We start from the raw sequence: 23,163 nt of genomic DNA on the forward strand, positions 1-23,163 counted from the left end.
CGACCATCCTGCAATGGATTGTGCTCAACTTTGTTCCCTTGTACATGTTTGAATGGAACCACTTCTTGCATCTACTATTGCTGCCATTCCAGATGCATCGATCTTAAACACCTTTTACTTTGCCACATGTTAACCTTCTTGCAATTTTTGTGCATTACAACTTTCTTGGGCTTAAGTGGACTTATTTTCACACCTTTCTTGCCTTGATGTCTTTTGGCACAGGCTTAGCATAATGCATTCTAGAGCAACAAGGCACTGGCAACGAAATAATGATGGATAAAATCTTTATTCTCTGAGATGACTGGGATAAAACAGCATATTATACAAAATGTTGTCATCAGTAAAAAGAAATATGTAATTGACTTACTTTTATTTACACTGCACATGAATGCACTTGGTCATAAAAAAAAAACTCAAATAACTTATGGCACAAACAGCCCTTCGCATAAAGGCACTTTCTGTCAGCATCATTATAAACGTTTCTCTAAAAAAGTGCAGCTCAGTGCATGATAAACACTCTAAAGAGACAAGAAAAAAAGATAAAATCTTACAGGAACAAACCACCCTCTCCTCCGCGAATCGGAGACGGGTGTCACACCACATGAGATCTGGGATTAGGACTACATGAGGAAAAAAAAAAGTTGGTCCACACCTCAAACTTTCACAAAAATCGCATCGTCAGCGTCTTGGTCATGTCCCGACTACTTGACTTGTCATGCATCTTGACTGTCGACTCGATCACAGTCTCGTTCCGTAGCTTTGCGAAATCCTTTAAGTTAGGCACAACTGGCAGTCCCCAACCACACAACACACCGAGAACAGGTACCGAAGGGAACGACAGGGAGCGCGGATGTCACGGTCGTGTAGATAGCTTGATGGTGACGGTGGTACATGGCGCACAATGATGGAGGACGTGGAGAGGAATGGAAGGAAGGCAAACAAACGTGGAATGGCGGGGGTTTACAGTCGCACACTGGATACTGTCGACTTCAGAAGTTGGTCACGCTGTGGCTCCGATTGGCCTTCTTGCCGATGAGTCGGTGGACGCGGCTGTTTTGCGCGGTGGACGACGAATTGACGATGGGGAGGGACTGGAGGCACATGGACGCCTCTTCGAGTTTCCTGCGAGTAAGGCAAACAAAAATTAGCAATGAAATTTCTTTTTTCGTCCGGTACAATGTTGCATCTATGCAGAAACCGAAGTATTCAAGCTATGTAGCATGCTAACAAATGCAGTGGTACTTTAGTTCGGGTTCACCTCAAACCCGAGACAAGGCTTTTGGGTCGGCCATGCCGTTATGGACTCTTGGGTCAATGCTCAAGGGCTAACGAGCGCACTAACACCACTGTCTGTCTTATGTCCTGTTCTTTTGCACTGTTTCTGTTCAAGTCATTCTTCCATTTAAACTGTTGCCACTTTGAGACATCAGCATTGGACCGTCTTCTAGTTCTCTTACAGGGCCTACACCATCTTTGACAACTGGATACATTCGAATCTTAGGATTATAATGAACATGCAAAAGCTATTGAACAAATTAAATATAAAATATTTCTCCCCAATGTTAGCATGTAAAGAATATGTGTTTATGACAAACATCAGGTACAGTGAAGGTATTTGTGTCATATGCAACACTTTTTACTTTGCCACACCTTCTTGCACCTGGTGGTTAGGATGAGGTCAGTCCCGGCACATCACCTCAGATTTTTCAGCCCACGCGGGCAGAGCGCAGTAGCGCACCGAGGATCTCTGCCAGGGGGCGGTTGACAGTTTGCCAATACCATCTAAACAGCACTAATTTCGATTTCTTCACGGGAAATTGTCAAAAAAATGCGCTTTTTGCGAGTGTGCAGACAATTGCGCGTCTTACATCTTAGTTGCAGTACTCAAATGCGTAAGGAAAGAAAAGGAGTTCAACAAAAGGGGGGGTTAAGCCGGCCTCAGGGGGGGGGGGTTACAACCCCCCGAATCCCCCCCCCCCGTCGGTGCGCCACTGGCAGAGCGTAATCTCCGAGGTCACGCCTAGAATCCATGCATTTCGAGTCGTGCGTCACTTACCTAGGTATGCGTCACCGGCATACCTAGCCAAGCAAAACTGCAAGCGACTCATTAGTTATTACTCAAAAGAGGTGCACTTCTACATTCCCATTCGCAATGTCAGTGATTTGCTGCCCCTGCGCTTGTTTTTGTTAACTTCCACCATCCCTTGTTCACGCTGTTCAATTTCCTGTAAAGGATTTATATGTGTGCACTAACCACAAATTTTCCTCCTTTCTCCTTATAAAAATGTGTTATTCTATACTGACCGACGAAACCGATTGAATTATCCGGCAGGTCGAATTAGACATGATGCAGAAAAGCAACAACCAAGACACACCGCTAATTTTCTATGTGTCCAAAGTAGAAAACTAACGTAAAAATGTCATTAAAGCTCCTAAACAAAGTACAGTATAGACCACTTATAACGTAACCGCTTATAGTGCAGGACCGGATGTAGTGCGGTCTTTTCAGACTCCCGTTAATTTTCCCATAGCACTCCATGTATACACGTATCGCTTATAGTGCAGTTGCAGGAAACGAAATACCGGTTACAGTGCAGCTGCCTGAGAGTACGGAAGTCAGCGGAGACTGCGAATGCTCCCCTCAAACGGGCGCCCTAAGGAGTGCTCGAGGAAGAAAGAGACGAAGTGGAGGAGAAGGGCACGTGGTGCGAATGAACAGCCAGTGAGGCTGAAACCAGAATCTTGAGTGCGAGTCGTGAAATATCACGGCGCGCATAGCGAGCGAGGGCCACGAAACTGCCATCGCCGCCCAACGCTCCGCTTCACGATAACGGCAGTAAACGAAACTTCAGGGAGCGGGCGGCGCCGGCACGGCACAGCGAAGGGCGCATGCGGAGACCGTGGAATGTGAGGGAGGAGGGCGGCAGGGAAGCAGATTTTGCCTCGGCAACTCCGCCGCTTTGGTGGCTCCCCTCGCCCTCCCTTGTAGCTCCCTCACTTTCGACTATCACCGTGCGCGCCCGCTGCCGTGCAGGCGCCGCCGCTATAGATGGCCAAGACGGCCCGGCCCCAGCTCCCCGAAGTTTCGTTTTCTGCCGTTATCGGGAAGGTTATTTTTTAACAAGGAAAATAAGCAGGGATCACGTGCTGCACAATGGCGTCCAGTTTCCTAACGTAAATTTCGCCACAATACATCCGTGTTATGCGGGAACGCATACAAAAGCTGCAAGGGCAGTTTTGGTTTGGTATCTGATTGCACCGCGCACGCAATTTTCGGCAGAATCTTCTCTAAAAAGAAAAAAAGGTGCGCATTAGAATTGGGTAAATACCATAATTGGTTATTGCTTGAAAACCTTCCTAGGGCAAGCCAAAAACAGGTGTTTTCGACGGGAGATCTTTTTGACGTGTGTCAAAACACTCGCTGTTCCCCAAGATACACAGAGAGACGCTGCTAAAGGGGGTCAGGCATTTGCAGTGCTGACTGGTCAAGTTCCAATTATCCAGCGAATGCACATTATACGATCGAAATAACGAAAGTTTGTGCCCATCGAAATCCATAGGTGCCAGCAGTGACCTACGTCAGGATCAAATTAACCGGGAAGTCTACTGCATTTCATTAGTGTGCAATAACACACAGCTTATCGTAAGCTTATCGTAAGCAGCGAACCAGGGCTGTAGAGCACCCCTAAGCAACTTCCTCCATCATTCTAGTTAAAAAAAAAAGAAAGAAATCACCATTTTAGAAGTTACTGTACAATTGTATATATGAATTTGTGGTGTAATAATGGCCCCAGTAAGGTAGATAGTCAAGCATTATAGTGAAATTGCATTCAACACAAAAATACTTTGTTTCATATATTCTTTTTGAGCATACATGCTAATATCCGGGAAAAAAAAAGTGCACCAAGTTTAGATTTTTGTTGTTATATCAAGATCAGACTAACCCTCAAGATCCGACTGCAAAGGCTGCAGGCTGTGAACAATTGCGATGGTTTCAGAAATGACTCACCTGGAGAGAAGCTCGTTCTTGAACCGCTCGGCATTCAGTTCTTTCCGGAGCTGCGCTCGCGACTTGGTGGCGTTGGGAACCAGCACAGGGTGGTGGAGGAGGGAGCTTGCAGAAGGCCGCTTGGTCGCCACTTTCTGGATCATCTCCTGCAAACCAGAACGAGGCACCACAATTTCAGCCACTGCAACGAACTTTCGCTTTGGCTAAACTGGTCATAAATGAGCAGTATGTACACTGCTGAAGCAATCTTTGACAAAGTTGCGGGGCTCCTGATTGTATCATTTCCTTGTTAGCAGCCGTTAAACAGCACCTAAGCAGACGACGCGTGCACCTGGTGGTTAGGATGAGGTCAGTCCCGGCTCACGCGGGCAGAGCATAATCTCCGAGGTCACGCCTAGAAGCCATGCATTTAGAGTCGTGCGTCACTTACGGTGAGCGGTAATGGCAGTGTTTTTGGCAATTACGGTATCAGAAATGTTTGCTTTTTGCAAAGTAGATGCGTTCAAGCAAGCCTTTTGCAACGCATCCGCTTATATTTCAAACATTAAATTTTGCATGGACGCTGCTCTGCTGTACACTGATGAAATAGTCCTTTACCATGGCTTAAAATTTTATTGCAGTTTGTCTTTTAAGTCTTGCTAAATCGGCCCTTTCAATGGCCACTGACCCAAACAGTCATTGTGCTCAATCACAGCTGAGTGGTGCTACACGGAAGCTTTAACTGCCACTGAAAACAGAATGACAGTTGACTTCAACCGAGACCGGCAATCCCAGTCAAGGCACTTTAACAAGCCAATGATGCGAGTCACTTCACCTTCGATGTAATAGTTCAGCGGAAATCCGCTAGGTGGAGATAAGTAATTAAAGGGAAACTGAGACTTCCACCCAAATGTAGCAATTGCTACAATGGAAACCCAACCGCGTTCCTTGAAAGAAAGCCTCGCAGTTGAGGAAAAATTCGTCCTGGTCCGGGACTCGAACCCAGGACCACCGAAAGAAAGCCTCGCAGTTGAGGAAAAATTCGTCCTGGTCCGGGACTCGAACCCAGGACCACCGCCTTTCCGGGGCATTCGTATTTTCACAACTGAATGATAAAACAAAATGTAATTTTTTTGTAAAATGAAATGTAATTTCTGTATCTTGCTTGAGGATTTAGGGTTTGTTGTTTTCTACCAAAGTAAAATTGTGCAAGTATACAGTTTCTCAGCATGACTGAAGTGAACTCTAAATGCACCATGTAACCACCGATAAAATAAAGCTTGTCATTGAACTCAACAGCAGTGCAAAGTGCCTGTGCAGCGGGAGCACTACTCTAACGTCTCGGGCGTTTATGTGGCCGCACACGGAACATCTACGACATTGTTAAAGCACTTTCGCAGCAACAGTGGCACCTTTTGTTATGTTCGGCAGCATTAAAACACCAAGCTGATCTCTACATAGTGACAAATGAACACTGCTGCTACTCAAGTCTAGGTGTGGGCTGCTATCCCGTTTACAATAGTTGCAGAGTCGTTGAGAAATGCGGAATTTAAAACGCAGGGCCCATAGCAATAAAGAGCTGTCAGAGAGTGACACCGACAGACGCTTAAGTGCAAATAAAAGCATTCAGTCTACAGAGTGAGCTCTGCAAGCTTCATCCTTTTCCGACGACCAAAATTGCTTATTTTTCAATAAAATCAGATGCGCTTTAGTTTTTGGGGCACATTGAGATTCGTGTAAATACTGCAAGGTTAAGGCAGCAGTGTATTAGGGCTTTCTTCTTCTTGTTACCTTTAATTGAAGGCACCTGTGAATGTTGAATTAATGGAAGTCGACAGCTGCCACCTTTAGGGGATAGTGGAGCGTTCACCACAGTGCATTTTCGAGATAAATTTTATTTAAAGCTAAGAATAACAGGTCATTAGTACGAACAACTACAAGTAGGCCATTTTGCTTGTCTTAAAATCAAGCAAGGTACTTACAGTAAGAAGTTGGTTGAAGTCTTGTGAACACTGTTCAAGCTTCGGGAGGTTGCCCTTGCGAATCGACACCCAATCCTGACCATTCTTGGGCAATGGACCACCGCCACCCTGCCAACAGAAATGGGTAGCTTTGTTATGTTGTTGGCACCACAAAATATCATCGCAGTGAACACAAAGGACAGTTACCACACGACATGGTTAATGAATTGTACCAATAACAGCTTGACACATCCAGAGAGATCAGACGTCTAAAAGGCAACAAAAGGGCATATTGTAACAAGCTAATCTGTCACAACCCACCGAGGATAAAGGCAATTCACAAAGGATTTTGCACATGAAACATTGAGAGCTTATTACGGTTGAACAGCAAGTATATTGACCATAGATATAGCTAGCAAATAATTACATAGAATGCAGTAAATGTAAAATTCAAAAATCTTTTTTGCCTATATATCAGCATGTATTTTAGTGCGAGATGAGATTTCGTTATAATCAGGTTAGACTGTTTTGCCACGACAGGGCCTGCTTGCAGAATGACCCCAATCCAAGCTGATGACATTTTTTTGGTATCACATTGTTGCCACAGCAATACTGCGCCCAGATTGGCGGCTTCCTGTCAGCATGTCTGCGCATTTAAAAGTGGGTATTGGATAAACCTGTATATGGCAGTAGACTTCCACTCCTGATCCTTTCCAGTAGACACCAGTCTTGGCTAGTTCGGACTACACTATGAATCAGTGCTGGGTAAGGTAACCTCAAGGCTAATCTTGGATAACTCAATCTACAAGCACAGAGCAGATAGTAGGCGGAGGCATACGTTAGTTCAGGAATAGGGACAACAGAAGGTACTTTCAACGGCATTCCTTACTTTTCAGGAACTGAACTCTTGGAGCATTGTGTGTTAACAAACCATGTTACAGTCCTTGTAATGTAAATAATTATAATAATAATTATTTACAAGGTGCATTAATTTATTATATTTGTGTACAGGTTAACTGATGTCAAAAGGTCATTGAATTTCAATCTTCATTACAGCAGTGCTATTTTGTATCGCCTTAGATATGACATAGGGTACAAGTACCTATGTCTCTGAAAAATGAATGTTGAAAGTTCTGCCATGTGCTTTATTTTTAACACAAACATGTTTTATGCCAGGTTCCACGGAAAATCAGTGCACTGTACGTCGTCACCATGCAAATTCTCTGGCATCCCTACAAGATGGTGCCACTTTGCCATTTGTAAAGCGGTGGCAGCTGGGAGAGGGACATTTGGAGAATGGTGGGACGAGGTAGTTGGAAAGGGGAGGCAAAGGAATATGGTGTGCCCGCTGGTTGCTTCGCTTGTCATCGCGAGCAGCCAACAGTCGCAAGGCAGGAAAATCCACTCACCGCTTCGAAGACAGTGAGGCCCAGCGCAAAGATGTCTGCCTTGGGAAGGTTGGAGTAGTCTTCGCGGAGCACCTCTTTTGAGAGGTACCGGCAGTCACCTTCTTCCACTTGGGGGTTCTTGGTTGAGGTCACATGACCCAGGTCACCTGCGCAAACAGAGCAGTGGTGATGAGTTAGGGTTCCCGTGGAACGGCAGCCACAGTGATCATAATGTGTCAAAAATAATGACAGCAATGACAAATTCACAAAGTTTTTTGTTCGTAAGTGGTCTTTCCCATTAAATGGCCACCTTCGCTAATGTGTCAGAATCGAGATTGGCCGGAATTTGCTCTTCGACAATTTTAGCACTATTGAGAGCATAGGCCCAGCTCTGTCACTATAGTTGGTAGTGCCAGATTTGGATCTCGAAGCCTAAGGCGACTTTGATTGCACGAATTCTCATCTATCAGAATGGAAGCTTCTACCTTGTAACTGTCGCACTAAATAGAAGACAACAGGTTTATTATCCTGAAGTGAAGCACCTAGCCAGGTATAACTAAAGCGTTAATTTTTGTGGCCAGTTGGAAGTCATGTATTTAAACACTTCTGGTACAGCGGTACCTTCATGCACCACTGAGCCGATGCCAGTTGATGTCAATCAGTGTTTATGGTAGTTTGTACAGCTGACCTCTGCAGAAAGTCTAGCAGTCTCAGCTGGTGGTCGAAATAGCCAAAACGCAGTACATTGCAAAGCTTTATCACTGAATCGTTAAGTATCCCCCCCCCCCAAAAAAAAACAGGTAGACGTACTGATAAATCAATAGCTATGGCAACACTGGCAGTGGTGAAATTTAATTGAACCGCCAAGTGCAACGACTTTACTTAGCAATCACTAAGAGGAAGCGTGCTCCACATTGCACTCACCAATTTTGTAGACGAGTTCTTCAGTTGGGCCCTCTGAACCAGAGTCAAAACCATCGTCTATGCTCTCTGGAAGTGCAGTAAGTGGGACCCTCGAGATGAAAATGTTCCCTGCAAAGCAGAAGACAGCACTCAGGACAAAACTTCTTCGATGTGAAAGTTTTAAAGGAGTACTGACACGTTATCGAATCTGTAGAAACTATACTACAAGCTTCTCGCACACAAAAGGACAAGGCTTAGCAAGCAAAAGGATTAGGAAGCTCTTATACAATATTTCAGTTTGATAGTTAAGTCTGTCTCAAAATGCCAGAACAATCTGGTATCGAGTATATCTTGCGTCTAATTGTACTTGTATAAGAATTGAGGTTGTCTATCTTGCAAAAAAATTAGGGGTGGGTGAATATTGCAAGTTACAGATACAAATTGAATATTACGCGCTAACTTGAAAAACAGCTCTTCGGTATTTTCGAACATCTGAACCTAACCAAGTATTTTGCAACAACCGACTGTTTAAACTCTTGTTGCTGTTCTCTATCTGCTAAACAATGCATCGCAGATTATAAGCAAGACAACGAATAGTTTTCAAAGCAATGCAGGAACAAAATGCATAATGCGAACTTCATTTTTGGTTTTGTGGCAAAAGCCTACACTGTAACCTCCGATTATTAGAGGCCTGTAATTTAGTGTTTTTGGCAGTCAATAATCACATAGCAGTTTTATCTTTTACACACTACCACCACTATTTTCCTTGCAACAGGCCTTTTTACGTGTGTTAAAGCAAGTAAAAATTCCAGATTCAAGATAAGCAGCACAGCAAGACGAAAGCAGTGTAAATTAAACTGCAACATTACAGTTTCTTTCATCATTTAGCTGCCATGTTTCATGCATCCTCATAAGCACAACTTGACAGTACCCCCAGCTTAGTACTTGCATTGCTCTTGCTAAGTGCTCGGGTAGCACATGCCAAATGCGCTCGAACTCTAACCAATGCCCATTTAACCCAGTTCTCTCTATCTCCGATTTCTTTATTCCAAGCCTCCGCCATTATACACTGACATGGCTTATTAAAGTAAGGCCATGGCTGGTATGACAAAAATATCTTGCCAGATTCTATGCTTTTCTTGTCCACTGATCACGGCTGACTCATCTTGGCAATACGAGTAGGTATCACACTGCTCGAATGACTGACAAAGCACAAAAAAGTAAAGGAATTGCTATAGAATCATTACGTTATCACTGCCTATTTCCCACAGCAAGCCATAGGAAGTACATTAGTTTCACAGCGCTTTTTGCCAGCTAGGTTAAGTACTGTGGATCTGCCATCCTCTTCAATCATCGCATCTCAGATTCTAGCTTAGAACATAGAAATACCTAGCTGCCATGACCTTCCCACTGAATGTTTCAACTGCGCCTTGTGCTTTGAATTGTCCACAGGTGGAACCAGTTTCGGAAGAAAAATCGGGATGCAGCACTCGCAGATCAAAAAGTGGTGGTACTCAACAAAGCTACCTAAGGTGCGTTTGACTGACGAGACAGTTGAATATAAAGCACTCACCTGGCTTGATGTCCATGTGGACGAGGTTCTGGGAGTGGATATACCGAAGACCCTCAGCTACGTGTAGGAGGATGCGCCGCAGTTCCTTCTCTGAGAAGTGCTTGCCCTCGCGTTCGTTGCGCTGGATGGCATCGGCCAGGCTGCCCTCTGCAACACAACACACAACATCCCCTCCGGTCAAAACATTGGTGCTACATGCATCCGCATTTGCGCAACTTTCGTGTAGACAAGATGCAGGGCGTGGCCGATTGGCTTCAGCATCCCATAGAAACATAGGGGCTACGAGAAATGTAAGGGAAAGTCCTAGTAATTGACATTCCCCTAAGAACACAGTAACTGTCCCATAGCCACAGGTGACGTGACAACAAAGCATGCATTACGAGCTTGCTTGCCTGCAATGCTAACGAAATTTGACATTTTAATTTATGTTGTTTCCATCAGATTAGTTTGTGGCATTCACAATATATAGTAGCCGATCTTCAATGGCACTAGGGGCCCTAGGTCCGTATACTTTTGCTCTCGACTGTACGTCGAGTATCCGTGCCGCTAAGAGCGAAGCAGTTGCGTTTATCAGTGTGCTGTGAATGCGATGCACACGAGTACCTTTAATTTGCGAGTGGTCTGTGTGCAGCGTGTACTCACCATTGCAGAACTCATTCTGGATGATCATGTGGTCGTTCTCCGCCCAAGCTGAGTAGTAGCGGACGACGTGTGGATGCTGACCCAACACCGCATGGGCGTACACTTCGTTAAGGGCAGTCTTCCTGTTGGATGCAAGAAACGTGGATTTCACTAATCAGTTTACAGGAAGGTAGCTGATGGAATGAAAAAGCAAATGTCATTGCACTCCTGTACTCAAAAGCAACTCCTGACCACCTGAGAAGCTCGCCACCAGCTAGTCTGTCAACCAAAGGAATCCTTCACTGACTTGACTATGAACTGAAGGTTTCTTAAGACAACAGAAAACTGGGCAATTTGGTAGGCTTGACAGTTTTGACAGCATAACAGTAAAAAAAAAAAAAGAAAAGGATTGCAACACTAACACTGATAATCAACTGAATTTTATTCGACAATGTATTTCTTCCTAATAAAGCACGCTTGATAGTCGGCACTTACATGGCATTCCTTTGTCATTATTTACATACTTTGGTGTAGCGCAGATTACGAGACAGAGTTGGCTGCAGTTTTGTAATGCCCGACCATTTATACGCCTCCATCATTCGCTGTCATGACAGCATATGCACCACTGAGGAGTTAAGCTTCAGCCATGTCTATCCCGACTTACATAATCTGCCCTCACTATTTTACTAACCATTATTATTTTTTTTTAACGCTCTTCAACGAATCTCATCAATGCCAGGCCTTGATCACCGGATGTGTGCACTGGGTATGTTCCGCTCTTCATAATACTCAATCATAACGTATAAAACACAACTCCAAGTATACACGCACAACAAGATAGATTGCTAATAAAGTATGTAAAGTGTACACAGAACAATTAAACTATCGTTCAATGTAGTACAAATTAATTTTCACTTCATTTTTTTCCCCCGACGTTCCGAATTCACTGCACAGGTTGCTTAGGTGGAGAACTGGTGGCAATCAACACGACAAAAAAAAAAAAAAAAAGCAAGGGAAACGTTGGCCGCGCTTGAAGAGAGAGAAGCAAGCAGTCGCACTTACTCATCCTGGGTGCCCCGCATGGGCTTGCGAGACTTCTTGATGGCATAGACGCATCCGTCGAGTCGATGCAGGCACTTGTACACACTTCCAAACTCCCCGCTGCCCACTTCGGTCAACTCGAGGAACTCGGTTTCGTAGCGCGACTGGCCGGGCTCCATTCGCGTGATGCGCTGCATCTGTGGACAGTCAGGTACGCAAGGACCAGACGATTAAACAACTGCCAGTTTGGTTCCAATAGGACGCACATAAAGGAAACACAATCACGTGTAAAGCAGTTAGTTCGCACATCATCTTGTGCATGTGCGTAATCGCATTTTATTTACGCACTCTTTTAGAACTATGCAGTGCAACTTTGCACCCGTGACACTAATTAAAAAGTCTGCACTACCAGTGACCAATGGGATCAGTTTATGACTAGCGGAACACACGACAAGCGCTCATCTCTTGTTTTCTCAGTGTCTTCTTAATTGTACTCCCAATTCATTCCCTAGATCTTGCGCAAGAGCATGTTTAGTGCCTGGGTGTGTCGTAATTGCACCTCACAAAACTACACTGTCAAACCTCGCAATAAAGTCGCATCCAAACCAAAAATATTTCGTAATATCTGATATTCGTTATAAGCATATATTTGTTTAAGCATATATATTTTGTTTTGAGTGCTACAAGCTTCAAGCAGTCTGCTAAATTCATGAAAAAAAGACTACTATATTTGGTGGAAATTTCTCCCCATTCGCTTTTTTCTTTTCTCAAATACACACCGGGTAAAATTTGTTCTTTGAAAAACGACCGTCACACTAGATAGAGACAAGCTGCAGCAAGTAACAACACGCATGGATACTTGAATTTCTTACCTTAACAATACGATCCTGAATGGCGTCATCTTCATAGCACTCCCACAGCTCTTCAGCAGTCGCAGACTCTGGAGTCCTGCGAAGATACAAGGGGGCAACATGACAATCTGAGGACTAGAGAAATGCACAAGAAGCATAGAACTGACACAGAATCTCGTAAACCAAATATACAATTTTTCACATGAGGCCTATTTTCATTATTTACTCATAAATAAATACAAGCATAGGGTATTTATTCAGGAGGAGGTCCCATAGCACACAGCTGAAAGGGGACCTCCTGAAAAAAATACACAAAAAGAATACTGGAAATCAAAACAGTTGCATGATGAAGCAAGGTACCACTCAGATGATTGTTAATCCTCCTATGGTTTGCTTTACAGGTTTTCTTTTTTTTTTTTAGGAAGATTATGCAACTAAAATGACAAAATAGGTTAAGAGCAAGGTTTTCTTTTTTAACCAATACAGTATAGATCACCTACACATAGGATCACCTAAACCATAGGACAAGGACAACATAGGTGAATGAGGCGCAGACAGGAACAGGATTTCTGGATATCCTTAATGTTAATAACTTGAGCTACTTCACTTTCCTGTGTTTGTTCATACAACACCAAGGGTGAAGTCACGAACACCAGCTGCACCTCGGGCAAGAAGAGATATCAAGCTACGAAGGGTGGATGGACCTTCGCACAAGCCCTGAAGTCCCTCTTTCGTTACTGCCAGCGAATCCGGACTTTTACACCAGTCGTAGATCCCGCTCCTCGCTCGCAATGTGCCTTCCACTCCCCGACAGACTTTCTCACTTCACATTAGGCCAAACTGCCATCCCATCAAATAAAGCATTTATTCAATCAATTTAGATACTGTGTTATACCGTGTGTATCATGCTCTACACTGCAGCTGTACACCCAGATGAACGAGGCAGAGTAGGGTTTAAACTCGGGATCACAGCCCAACAAATAAAATTGGTTAGCCATTTGTTTCTGTGCACTGGATGAAGGTGGGCGCGCTGGCAAATCCCTACCGAAACACAATCCAAGTCGCACCATTCCATACATTGAGAGAGACTGACAGAATGGTTGAGATCAACATCACAGCACATCACTAGGTAAGCTTTAACTCAGGCTCCATAGCTCTGGGACTTCCTGGGCTATGGAGCATGCGCAGAATATAGAACAGGAGGAATGTTGCGGGCCGCTTTCCTCCGGAATGAGGCAACCGCTACAGGGAATCGAACCTGGCCACTGTGCGCCACCGCCCCGCATGCATATTTACAAATATCGCACACAGGCCGCGATATGCCGTCCGAAACGCGAGTGCCGCCTGGTGTGAACAGCGTCTGCGAGTCTCTTCCGACTGCACGTAAACAACCGGCCCATTCCCACGACGCTTGACAGGTCGCAGCAGCCCGGCAAACGCAATAACGCACGCCGCTGTCGTTCGCGTGACGAGGCAGACACATTCCGTCACACATGCCCCCAAGTCCCGCTTGGCAGGACAACGGGCGCAACAGGCGGTTGCGTGCGCTCCAACCGTTCCGTCGCTCCCTGACTTTTTTTTCATCCTTTCCCGGTACTCCTCTCTTCATTCGTTTTATTTCATTCCGTTAGAGCCAACAGATTCGCGACCAATGCGCGGGAACGCGACGACCTGCGTGTGGGGGGGGGGGGGGGGGGAGTGAGAAAGGCATTAGAAACGGGACAGCAACAGCTGTCCGCGGGCGCTAATGTAGAGATAGAGAGGGGTAACAGAGGGGAGAAGGGGAGACGGGGTGAGGAGGGAATAGCGCGCGCGCGACGGCGGTTCCGCTAGACGGCTCTGGCGACAACACCGATCCGAACCATGGATCCGAACCAACCTGAACGAGACCTGAGAGAGGAGGAAAGTGTCGAGAGCTGGGAGAGGGTGCGCGCGCGAGAGAGAGAGAGTGAGTGCCGCAGACGCGTGCCGACACAGACACCGGTCGCCGCGCGCGCGCCAGCACAAGCGCGGGAACTTTTGTTTGTTCTTCGGGGGCGCGCTTGGACGGTTAGCCGGCGCGATCGACGGGGTAAAGAGGGGGAAAAAATGAACATAAGAACAACGGAACAGGCAGATGCGACGCTCGGCCTGGGGAAAGGTGTGGAGGAGGGGGGTGGGGGGGGTCACCTCAAGATCGACTCCGGCGGAGAGACCGTTACGCATTGTCGAGGAAAAGGGATCTGCCGCGAATAGAGGAGGAGACAAAAAAAAAAGAAAGAAAAGAAAAGCTGCATTATTAGAATCGAACAAGAGATGCGGACAGAAAAAAAAAAAATAGGTAGCGGGGAAAAGTCGTTGCGCGCCTTTATTGTGGACTCCTTCAGGTGACGTCTTTGGCTCTGACGACGTCTGTTCCTGGGGGGCGCATGCAGTAACGGTACGCCGGTTGATCGTTTGACCTCCCGGTATACAGCACCGGTGAGGTTATATAGTGTGGTCACCTTGAGGGGTCGCCGTCACGGGGTTGGGTTGCGAACCCTGGCGGAGATTTAAAGGGAAACGGGAGAAAGGTGGCGCACGGGTCACGTGACAGAAGAACGGCGCGCGTCAGCTGTCCGCTGGCAACGGTCGCTCGATCCTGGTCGCGTGCGAATGCCAACAGCTGCGGTCGACGAAAGGAAAGATTGTGCAACGAGACTTTTTTCATCGGTCTTGGTTCTGTGTACGGACTCCGTCACTGCTGTCTATACTACGGGGTGGTCATTTTTAGGTTTTACGGAATTTTTAAAAATAGCCTTTTACAGATAATTGTAGTCCTTTAGTTGGATTATCTAGAGAGGCGGACATTACGTGGACGAGAAATCAAAACGCACATTCAACTAAGCAACAAAAACTAATTTCACAAACAGGAAATCAATTCACGTAGAAAAGGCAAACGGAGCATGTCGCCTTTCAAAATAACGCTACTTCCAGCGTTTGCCGTTCGTATTTCACACTTCATTTAACGGCATTGCAAGCCAGAGCTCTCTCGTTAAGAATCGACTTTATCCATCCCAGAAATAATAAATCTATCAATCTAGCTCAACATGTTTCCCCTCCTCAACTGCGCTACGGCTTCGACACGCGAATTAGTCGACTGCCGAGAGTCGTTAGGACGAGACCGCCAAGGTCGGCGGCGAAGCGAAGCGGAAAAGACAGCCGCCCGGCGTAAACGATCCTAACGGACTCGGCCATGTAGAAACGACATTTGGCACATGAGAGGAAGAACGCGCTATATAAAGAAAAGGACAACGCGGAAACAGGTTTCTGCAACGTCGTCTGCTCCGTTAAGGTAAAATGAAACAAGAAAAAGCGGAAGTCGTCTGCTACTCGACTGATGTTTGTTCGCTGCTGCTGCGTTTTCTTTTTTTGCTTCAAGCATTAACCTTGCCTTCTGTGTTTTTTTCCTTAGCTTGTTTGCCGGTCTCCCTGCGAAAGAAAAAAAAAAAAACATCAGCGACGACGACGACGCGCCGTCCAGACTCAACAGTTGTGGAACGTGGCGCCTCATGCAAATCCCGTCTGCACGCCACGTTCTCGCTCCGTCGTCTGCTAGGGCCAGCAGAAGGCGAGCAGAAGGCCTGTAACGGACTCGGCCATGCGCAGACGACATTTGGCCGGCACGCGAGTGAGTTTGTTCGGCGTGCCGTCTAGCGTCACGGAGGCGTGAAAATTCCACCGGTGCAGCGGCCGGGAGACGCTTCCGACTACAGCCGTCTCATGTGTACAAAGATATATGTAAATATGACCGCGAAAGCTTTTGAAGCATGGAATCGCTTCAGGTGGAAAATGTTTTGCCTTAATCAACGCATTCGCCTTGGAATGGATTGATTCAAGAATTCGGGGACGTCCTTGAATCCCCAGAAAGAAAAAAAATTATCGCAACTTTTTTGTTCTGTAATCTTTTGCAGTCGGGCAATCCACGCGCTTTTCTTCAGGTAGCTCGAACAGGGAACAAGGACGAATTATCGAGTCCTGGAAATAGCAGCCACAAACGGCATAGCTAATGGAAAACGAAATCTCAGAACTTCCAGCATAGTCGCATCGAAACATTTAAAGGGTTCATCATGCAGCGGAATAACGCCGCTCAACGCGCCCACTTCGGCAGAGTGGTTTGCCTTGCTTGCACAGAGGATGACAGAGCAAGACAAGATACGGCGCACGCCGCACAAATCCACACAAGGTAAGCCTCATTCATTTCTTGAATGTCTGTTAGGGCGTCGTGTGCCTCCACTTCCTTGAACGGAGAAAGTACAGCCAACAACACGATGAAAGACTCGACAGGAAGACGATTGAGAATCGTTTGGTAGGCCCTGTAGCGTTCAACGCTCGGTTTTCCTCAAAAGAAGACATCCTGTGGGGTGGCCACGCGACCCCGTCTGGAACACGGGCCACTCACTCCAAGGAAGTTGTTGACAAAAGGCGAGACGGAACCCATGCCGCGCTTCGGAAGGTCACTACCCCACCCTCCAGACTCTCTTCCTCCCCACTAGCGTGTCACCCGGGTTCGGTAATGTTCCGCGCCTTCCGCACAATGGCCGCCAGTGGCACGCGCCACAACTATCCACCTGGGGAGAACAACAGCAAACCGCCTTCGGGTCACCGTATACACCCAGCTGTAAGGCCTTTTGCCCAGCTGGCGGTGGCGCGCTCCAACGGACACGCGCTCGCGTCGTCTGCTCTCATACGACGTAGCAGACGACGTGAAAATGAGTTTAGACGGCCGGACACACGGTGTACAAGAAAGCATAGAGTTTCAGGTTTTATAGTGAGAAACTCTATGCAAGAAAGTACATGGCTATAGTACATATATATATATATATATAAAGCATATAAGAAGCCAACAAACAATGTCACCAAGGGCAACATAAGGGAAATTACTTGTACTTATTAATTGAATTAAAGAAATGATAAATTAATGGAAATGAAAATGGACGAAAAAAAAACTGTCCGCAGGTGGTGAACGATCCCACGTCTTCGCATTACGCGTGCGATGCTCTTACCATTGAGCTACCGCGGAGCCGTTTTCCCATCTACTTTCTGGGGTATTTATGTTTTACAACTAGAACTAACCCTGGGAGTGTTAGCCAGCGCCACCACTCACAAACCATGGCGGCGGATGTGGAACATCCTTTCTGCCGCAGGCGTCACGAGCACGCGATCTCTTTGGGTGATGGCAACTAGTCAATAAACCCACATATGCTACCTGACGGCATCAATGTTGCTGGATTCGAGCCCTCGTTACATAAAGGCAAGTTCATATGGCCGATGCTGGCGCTGTTTGAAGCCGTAGGTTGCGCAGGCAAACGAAAAATATAGCTTAATAATGATACGATCTCAGAGTCGACCAGAAAATGACACTTTTTCACGCAATAAGCCACGTCTGCCAACTAGTGTGCAGCATAGTAGTATTGTAAAGCAGACCGTCGGACGTTTCGACATCGCGCGAGCAGTGGGGTCTCACTGGTCCCAAAATGATATGCGCTTTTATAACGCAGGAGTCGTCAGACAGCGGGTGGAAGCAGACGACGGAAAGAGCAAACAAACAGACGAACAAACTCATTCACATCGTTCACCCGCGGGCCGACATTTGTGTACAGAAAAATGAGATGGAGTTGGGAAAGGGGGAGTAAACAGCGACTGTTCCAAAACCGACCAGCGGACCGCGTCGCGGTGCATACACAATCTCAGCTGACCGGACGCAGATGCGACCGGCGCACCGGAAGAGAAGGCATCGCCGTCCTGAAAGCACATCCCACCTGGAGCCGGGAGAGGCCGGTCACACTGCGGACACAGCCTCGTGCGGGGTGAACGCCGCGTTCACGCTTCACTATGCATGCAGATCACAACGCGACCACGAAAAACCGTTGAGGGTATCGAAGAATTAATCGACGCGTAACCGCGAACATGAGAGAACGTGTATCTATACTTTCCATATTCAGTCAGTGATGTCGCCAAAGCTATTACCTGTAGCCAAATTATCCTTAAGTGTTTGGGGCAGCGCCTACGGCTAGGCCAGTTGTGAGTTTAATAGACTGCTTGTCGATAACCAATGGTCCGGTAAACCAATGTTGACTGGTTGAAAACGACTGCCGACTGCAAGAAAGCGAGGCTACTCCTTTAGCAAACTCTAGCCATGGAGACACTGTCGCTGCCCGTATGACAGTACCATTAGTGTGTACGTGCTATTCGGTGGCACAATTATAGAATTTCACGTGAATTTATGGCATACTGTATCCTACTTGTGCGTTGTATTCCTTAGCCGCAATTGCGGTCGCTTCCAGACTCCAGCCACATATCAATCGGCGAGAACTCGGTATTACACAAAAACGCGCGCCTTGTTCCCCGTATAGCCCGAGCCGGGCTTCCAACGAACTGTTGATCAAGAGGCACGACTCCCTAATGATAACGACGCTGCCGGCCGTAATGTACTAAAACGACGAGCAGAGCCTCTGGTCGGACGGGACAAGGAGAACCGTTATAACCGAGGTATACAACAAGAGGCCGCTGCTACAACCACTTGAGGCCTCGGGGATCAAATGCCGAGATCGTATATATAAACCCGGAGCAGGCACTAACTCCTCTCCAGCGCTCGGCAAACAGCCGTGAAACAAAAGAAGCCACCTTTATATCGGTCGTAAAAGGAACAGCCATTGCGTACGTCGTCTGCTACGAACACCCATGCGGCTGCAAAAAGTCACGATTCGGCCACATTTTCGCCGTCGTGGACCGAGAAATTGCCGGGCGAGGACCTTTGGCCCGGTCCCGCGCCATCGGAGCTATAGCAGTAAAACTTTTTACGACGCTACTGAGAACAAAAGGCATCTTGGTCCAGTTTGATGAGACCACAGAACGGAAGCAACCCTCGTGGGCTCGTGACGTGGACTCGCTGAGCCTGACGTATATAGGGTATATGCTGACGTTTTGACATGAGCAACACGTGTAGACACGACTACAGAGATAACGTATTTCTGCTAACGCTCCGCTCTTTTTCAGACTCGGTAATCGGTGGAAGGTGGTGTTCGCACGCACATGTGCAGACGTGACACTCGTTTCGGTCGTCTGCTCCACAGCTTTTTTTTTCGTCTGCAAGTTGGTGATGCAACTATACTGCAGATGTGGCGCACTCCGCTCGAAAACGTTTCGTTTGCGGTCGGCTATTGGATTTCCACTATTAATGCAATTATAGGAAGCGGCAATAAGGCCTTATATAGCGTATAGCGTTTACAGCAGCGGCCGCAAAGTTCGCATGGCGCCCGGCAACTACGGTGAGCTGAAATGGGCTGGTCTTCCCATGTCGCAAAGCGCTGACTGGCGTAAAAGCAACTTTAAGGAAGTTTGTCTGCCTAACGCTTGCCAGAGTACAAATGAAGTGCGTTAGGAGTCTAAGTGTAATACAGTGTACAGTTGCGCTTTGGCCACGTTGTTAGAATGCATAGGCAGCGGCACTGATAAACAAGTTGCATCTAGCAAGAGTAATTTCATTAGACTGTACTACTCGGGACACATTGACTTCCTCCAGTTGTTCATGAGCAAAAAGAGCGCCAAGCGTTATTTCCAGTACCCGAGAGGAAACGGCGTCCGCACCTGACGGATAAAACCGTGAAACGCGGGGAAACAATTGCGACGAAAAAGGTCGGCTTCTAACCGCGGGGCATCGCACGGGAAAACATAGCAGTCGAAATACGACAACAGACGGCGCGCAACAGGTATTTCCTACGCATGCGCGAACTATTATTTCACGTCTGTTTTCGCGCCGCGTGCATTGAACACAGGTGTTTTTCTCGAAACAGACGAAACGCGAATCCGACAGAATAATCGCATCCTCTTTCGCCCGTTCACGAGCATGATGCGCCTATAGTTGCAGACTATAGAAGCAGACGACACAAGCGGCAGAAAGGCAGACAACACCGCGAAACAACGGGGAGTGGATGCACCTGCTGATGCAAGCCGTGCCGCTCGCCAATACAACGGACAGAGAAAGTACGAAAATAGCGAGGAAAGCCAAAACCTGTCCGTTTGTTTTTACGGACGGGAGAAAATTGAGCAATGCAGCTGCGCTTGGATATCGAGATAAATGATGGGTCGCGTGCGCGGGCGAAAAAAAGAAAAAAAAAAAAAAAAGCTTCGCTGCTGAAGAAAGCGGAGGCGAGCATGCGCACGCTTGAAGACAGCCAGCAGGTCCGTCTCTCACCGGCTTTTTTTTTTTTTTTTTTTCGTCTGCTACTGAAGACCGTGACAGACGGCACAAGCAAAAAAGAAGCAGACGAAGAACGAAGGCCGTTGTTTCGCCGGACGATGGATTGGTTTTCAGCTCCGGCTATGGAGAAATGCAAAACGGCTTGGCCGTACGCGAGCACGATCACGGCGCGTGATGACAACGTAACACGTTGTGCGCAATATCTCAATCATGCGGGCGCGGCGAAGGCCCGTCGCTGACGCGATTGTAAACAGAATGGAGGCAACACAATGGTTGCGGAACGGTGACTTCGACTCGCCATTTTCTCTCTCTCTTGGCTCAAGTGATTTGCGTTCGCAAGTGCACGTTCTACAGCTTCTGCCGCCGATTGCGGAAACGCCAGCGCTTGCGGCGCCCTCCCCTCTGCATGAGCGACAGGTGATTGCGATGTTTTCCATCACAGATTCAAACGGAGTAACGGACAAGCACTAGGGCAAACAGCAGCGTGCATACTAATATGATGGAAAAGGTCCACTCGGCACGTCGCAGAACAAGGTTTGGCCTGCACGCGTTCTTCGTAAGACTGATGGCTGTCAACAATAGAGTTTCACGTGACAAATGTCACTCTCATGTCCAGGCTACAATAGAAGTTTAACGTGAAACATAGTACTGCAGGTTGTGCACTCCTCATAGGCAACATCGAGATATCTGCTAGCGCAGGTGGGAAGCTTCGGCTGGGAACATTACAAGATGTCGATCAAAACAATCACCCAGTAGATATCGCCAGCGACATGTCTCAGCAAGTGTTCCTTTTTATGTTATTGGTTGGGAGATAAAGATAAGGCCTTATACATTGCAGTTTTCGTTTTTTATCACGCCCGATGGAAACTGCCGCCATGGATATATCTCTCTCTCGAGGGTGACGAAACCTTCGACAGATTAAGAACGAAACACAAAAGATAAATCCTACCACGTCTATAGGCGGAATAAAACCGGCCAACTTCCACGAGTGTCGGTATCCGCACCGAAGCGCAGAGGCGCAAGGACAAGTTTTGCGTGCAGACGACACGAAGTTCCGGATGCAGACGACCCTACAAGCCTCCGAGCGACGCCCCATGACGTCACAACCACAGACGTCATCGCAGCCCTTTCTCTATCTCTGTTTATAAAACGGAAGTGGGAAATTTGCGGTTCGCGACCGTAGCAGGACATGACGGCTTTATTTACCTGCTGCAGCGTAAAGACCAATGTGAGTCACGCTGTTTCCTGCTCAAGAAAAAAAAAAAAAAAAAGAAAAGGGAGAATGGTCATCGATCCTGATAGGAAGCAATGCTGGGAAGACAGATCGTAACTGCTGAAACCGATTAATCGTTCTACAGTTCTTCGCGAGCAGTGGTGTTTTACGCTTTATTTTAAACGGATACCGAAGACAAAGTTTACACTGATGAAGTTTTTTTTTTTTTTTTTTTGCTTCTCCCCCCTCAGAACTTAGTTTTCATTAATTTCCCGAGAAGATACATGTTAATCACTGGAAGATAAAATGAAGGTCAAGCAGCAGTTTTTTGTAATTTTCACCTACTGTATCGAATTTGGGACATCGTGGCGTAGTAAATTGTCTCTAGACTGTCAAAGTTCAGCTTTTTTTTGTGTGTGTGTGTGTAATACATTGTAGTACATCTTTATCGATAAAATGTCAAAGCCCGAGCAGACGGCCGTCACACTTTATGACGTCACCGCGACCTGGTGTAGGAACTTCCAAGGTGCTGCCGATACTGGTACTGCTGTTCTTGCGCTTGCAAGCCGCTCCACAATCGCGGTAGTGCCGGTTTCCTTTGATATTGTGGAAGGGTAATTTACTAACACTGCTCAACATTTCTCTTTAGTGTCCCTTTAGGGACACACACTCGCGTTAAGATACTTGGAACAATGGAAAACGCTTCGATATAAACGGCATACGGTTCAAACAAGGCAATACATGCTACATAGTAGGTGATAAGCTTGGGACCGCCAAATTTCAATCTATCGCAGACAAAGAGAACAACACTTTATCGCTGCCCCCCCATCACATCAAAGAGCGCGCAGTGCACGGGAGAGATAAAGAAAAAAAGAAAACGCGTACGCGCGACAGGATGGGACAAGAAAGAACAAAGAATTCTGTCGGCGTTTCGGCTCCTTCAAAGCCGGCAGGGATTTCGTGCGCATAATGCGCTAAGGAGCAGACGCGGATTATCGGAGTCTCCCGAGTTCCAAACGCGCTCTCCCTTAACTAACCATGCCCGCCGCAACCTGTTGGTCACGGCTTCTCCCCCGACAACACGGACTTTTCGCCAGTTAAAACTGACCAGAAAGGGCCGCATTCCACGACTGGACAGCGCGCCACACACGGCCTCCCTCCCCACCTCCGCCGAGTTGTCGCGTATGTCATAGCGATCCTCGCAGCAGTAGCAGTCAAGTCAGCATGCTGAGAGCGCGGTCAGCTTCAGTGATCGCTGAAGTCGCCAAGCTTTCGTCCGCGACGCGCGAATGAAGCCACGATGGATGTCCACACCACGGCGGAATTTCTCGCGACGAAAGACCACGAAGTACGATCTGCAACAGAGGATGCGATTTCCACACGACGCAAAGTCGCTCCCTTGC

General features: G+C 47.0%; 1 protein-coding gene across 1 annotated transcript in view; it reads right to left on the reverse strand.

The window, feature by feature from the left end:
* Positions 1 to 267: 267 nt before the first annotated feature.
* The window catches only part of LOC119464477 (wee1-like protein kinase 1-A), a 29,299-nt gene continuing 6,403 nt past the window's right edge, over positions 268 to 23,163 (reverse strand). Inside the window, exons 2-10 of the mRNA XM_037725468.2 lie at positions 12,348 to 12,423; positions 11,497 to 11,672; positions 10,456 to 10,577; positions 9,814 to 9,960; positions 8,262 to 8,369; positions 7,359 to 7,504; positions 5,971 to 6,078; positions 4,010 to 4,155; positions 268 to 1,122 (exon numbers count right to left, since the gene is read on the reverse strand). Coding sequence (XP_037581396.1) covers positions 990 to 1,122; positions 4,010 to 4,155; positions 5,971 to 6,078; positions 7,359 to 7,504; positions 8,262 to 8,369; positions 9,814 to 9,960; positions 10,456 to 10,577; positions 11,497 to 11,672; positions 12,348 to 12,423 — 1,162 coding nt within the window. The 3' untranslated portion in view covers positions 268 to 989. The remainder of the gene's footprint in view (positions 1,123 to 4,009; positions 4,156 to 5,970; positions 6,079 to 7,358; positions 7,505 to 8,261; positions 8,370 to 9,813; positions 9,961 to 10,455; positions 10,578 to 11,496; positions 11,673 to 12,347; positions 12,424 to 23,163) is intronic.

This window comes from Dermacentor silvarum, chromosome 9 (assembly GCF_013339745.2).
Source record: "Dermacentor silvarum isolate Dsil-2018 chromosome 9, BIME_Dsil_1.4, whole genome shotgun sequence".
Taxonomy (NCBI): domain Eukaryota; kingdom Metazoa; phylum Arthropoda; class Arachnida; order Ixodida; family Ixodidae; genus Dermacentor; species Dermacentor silvarum.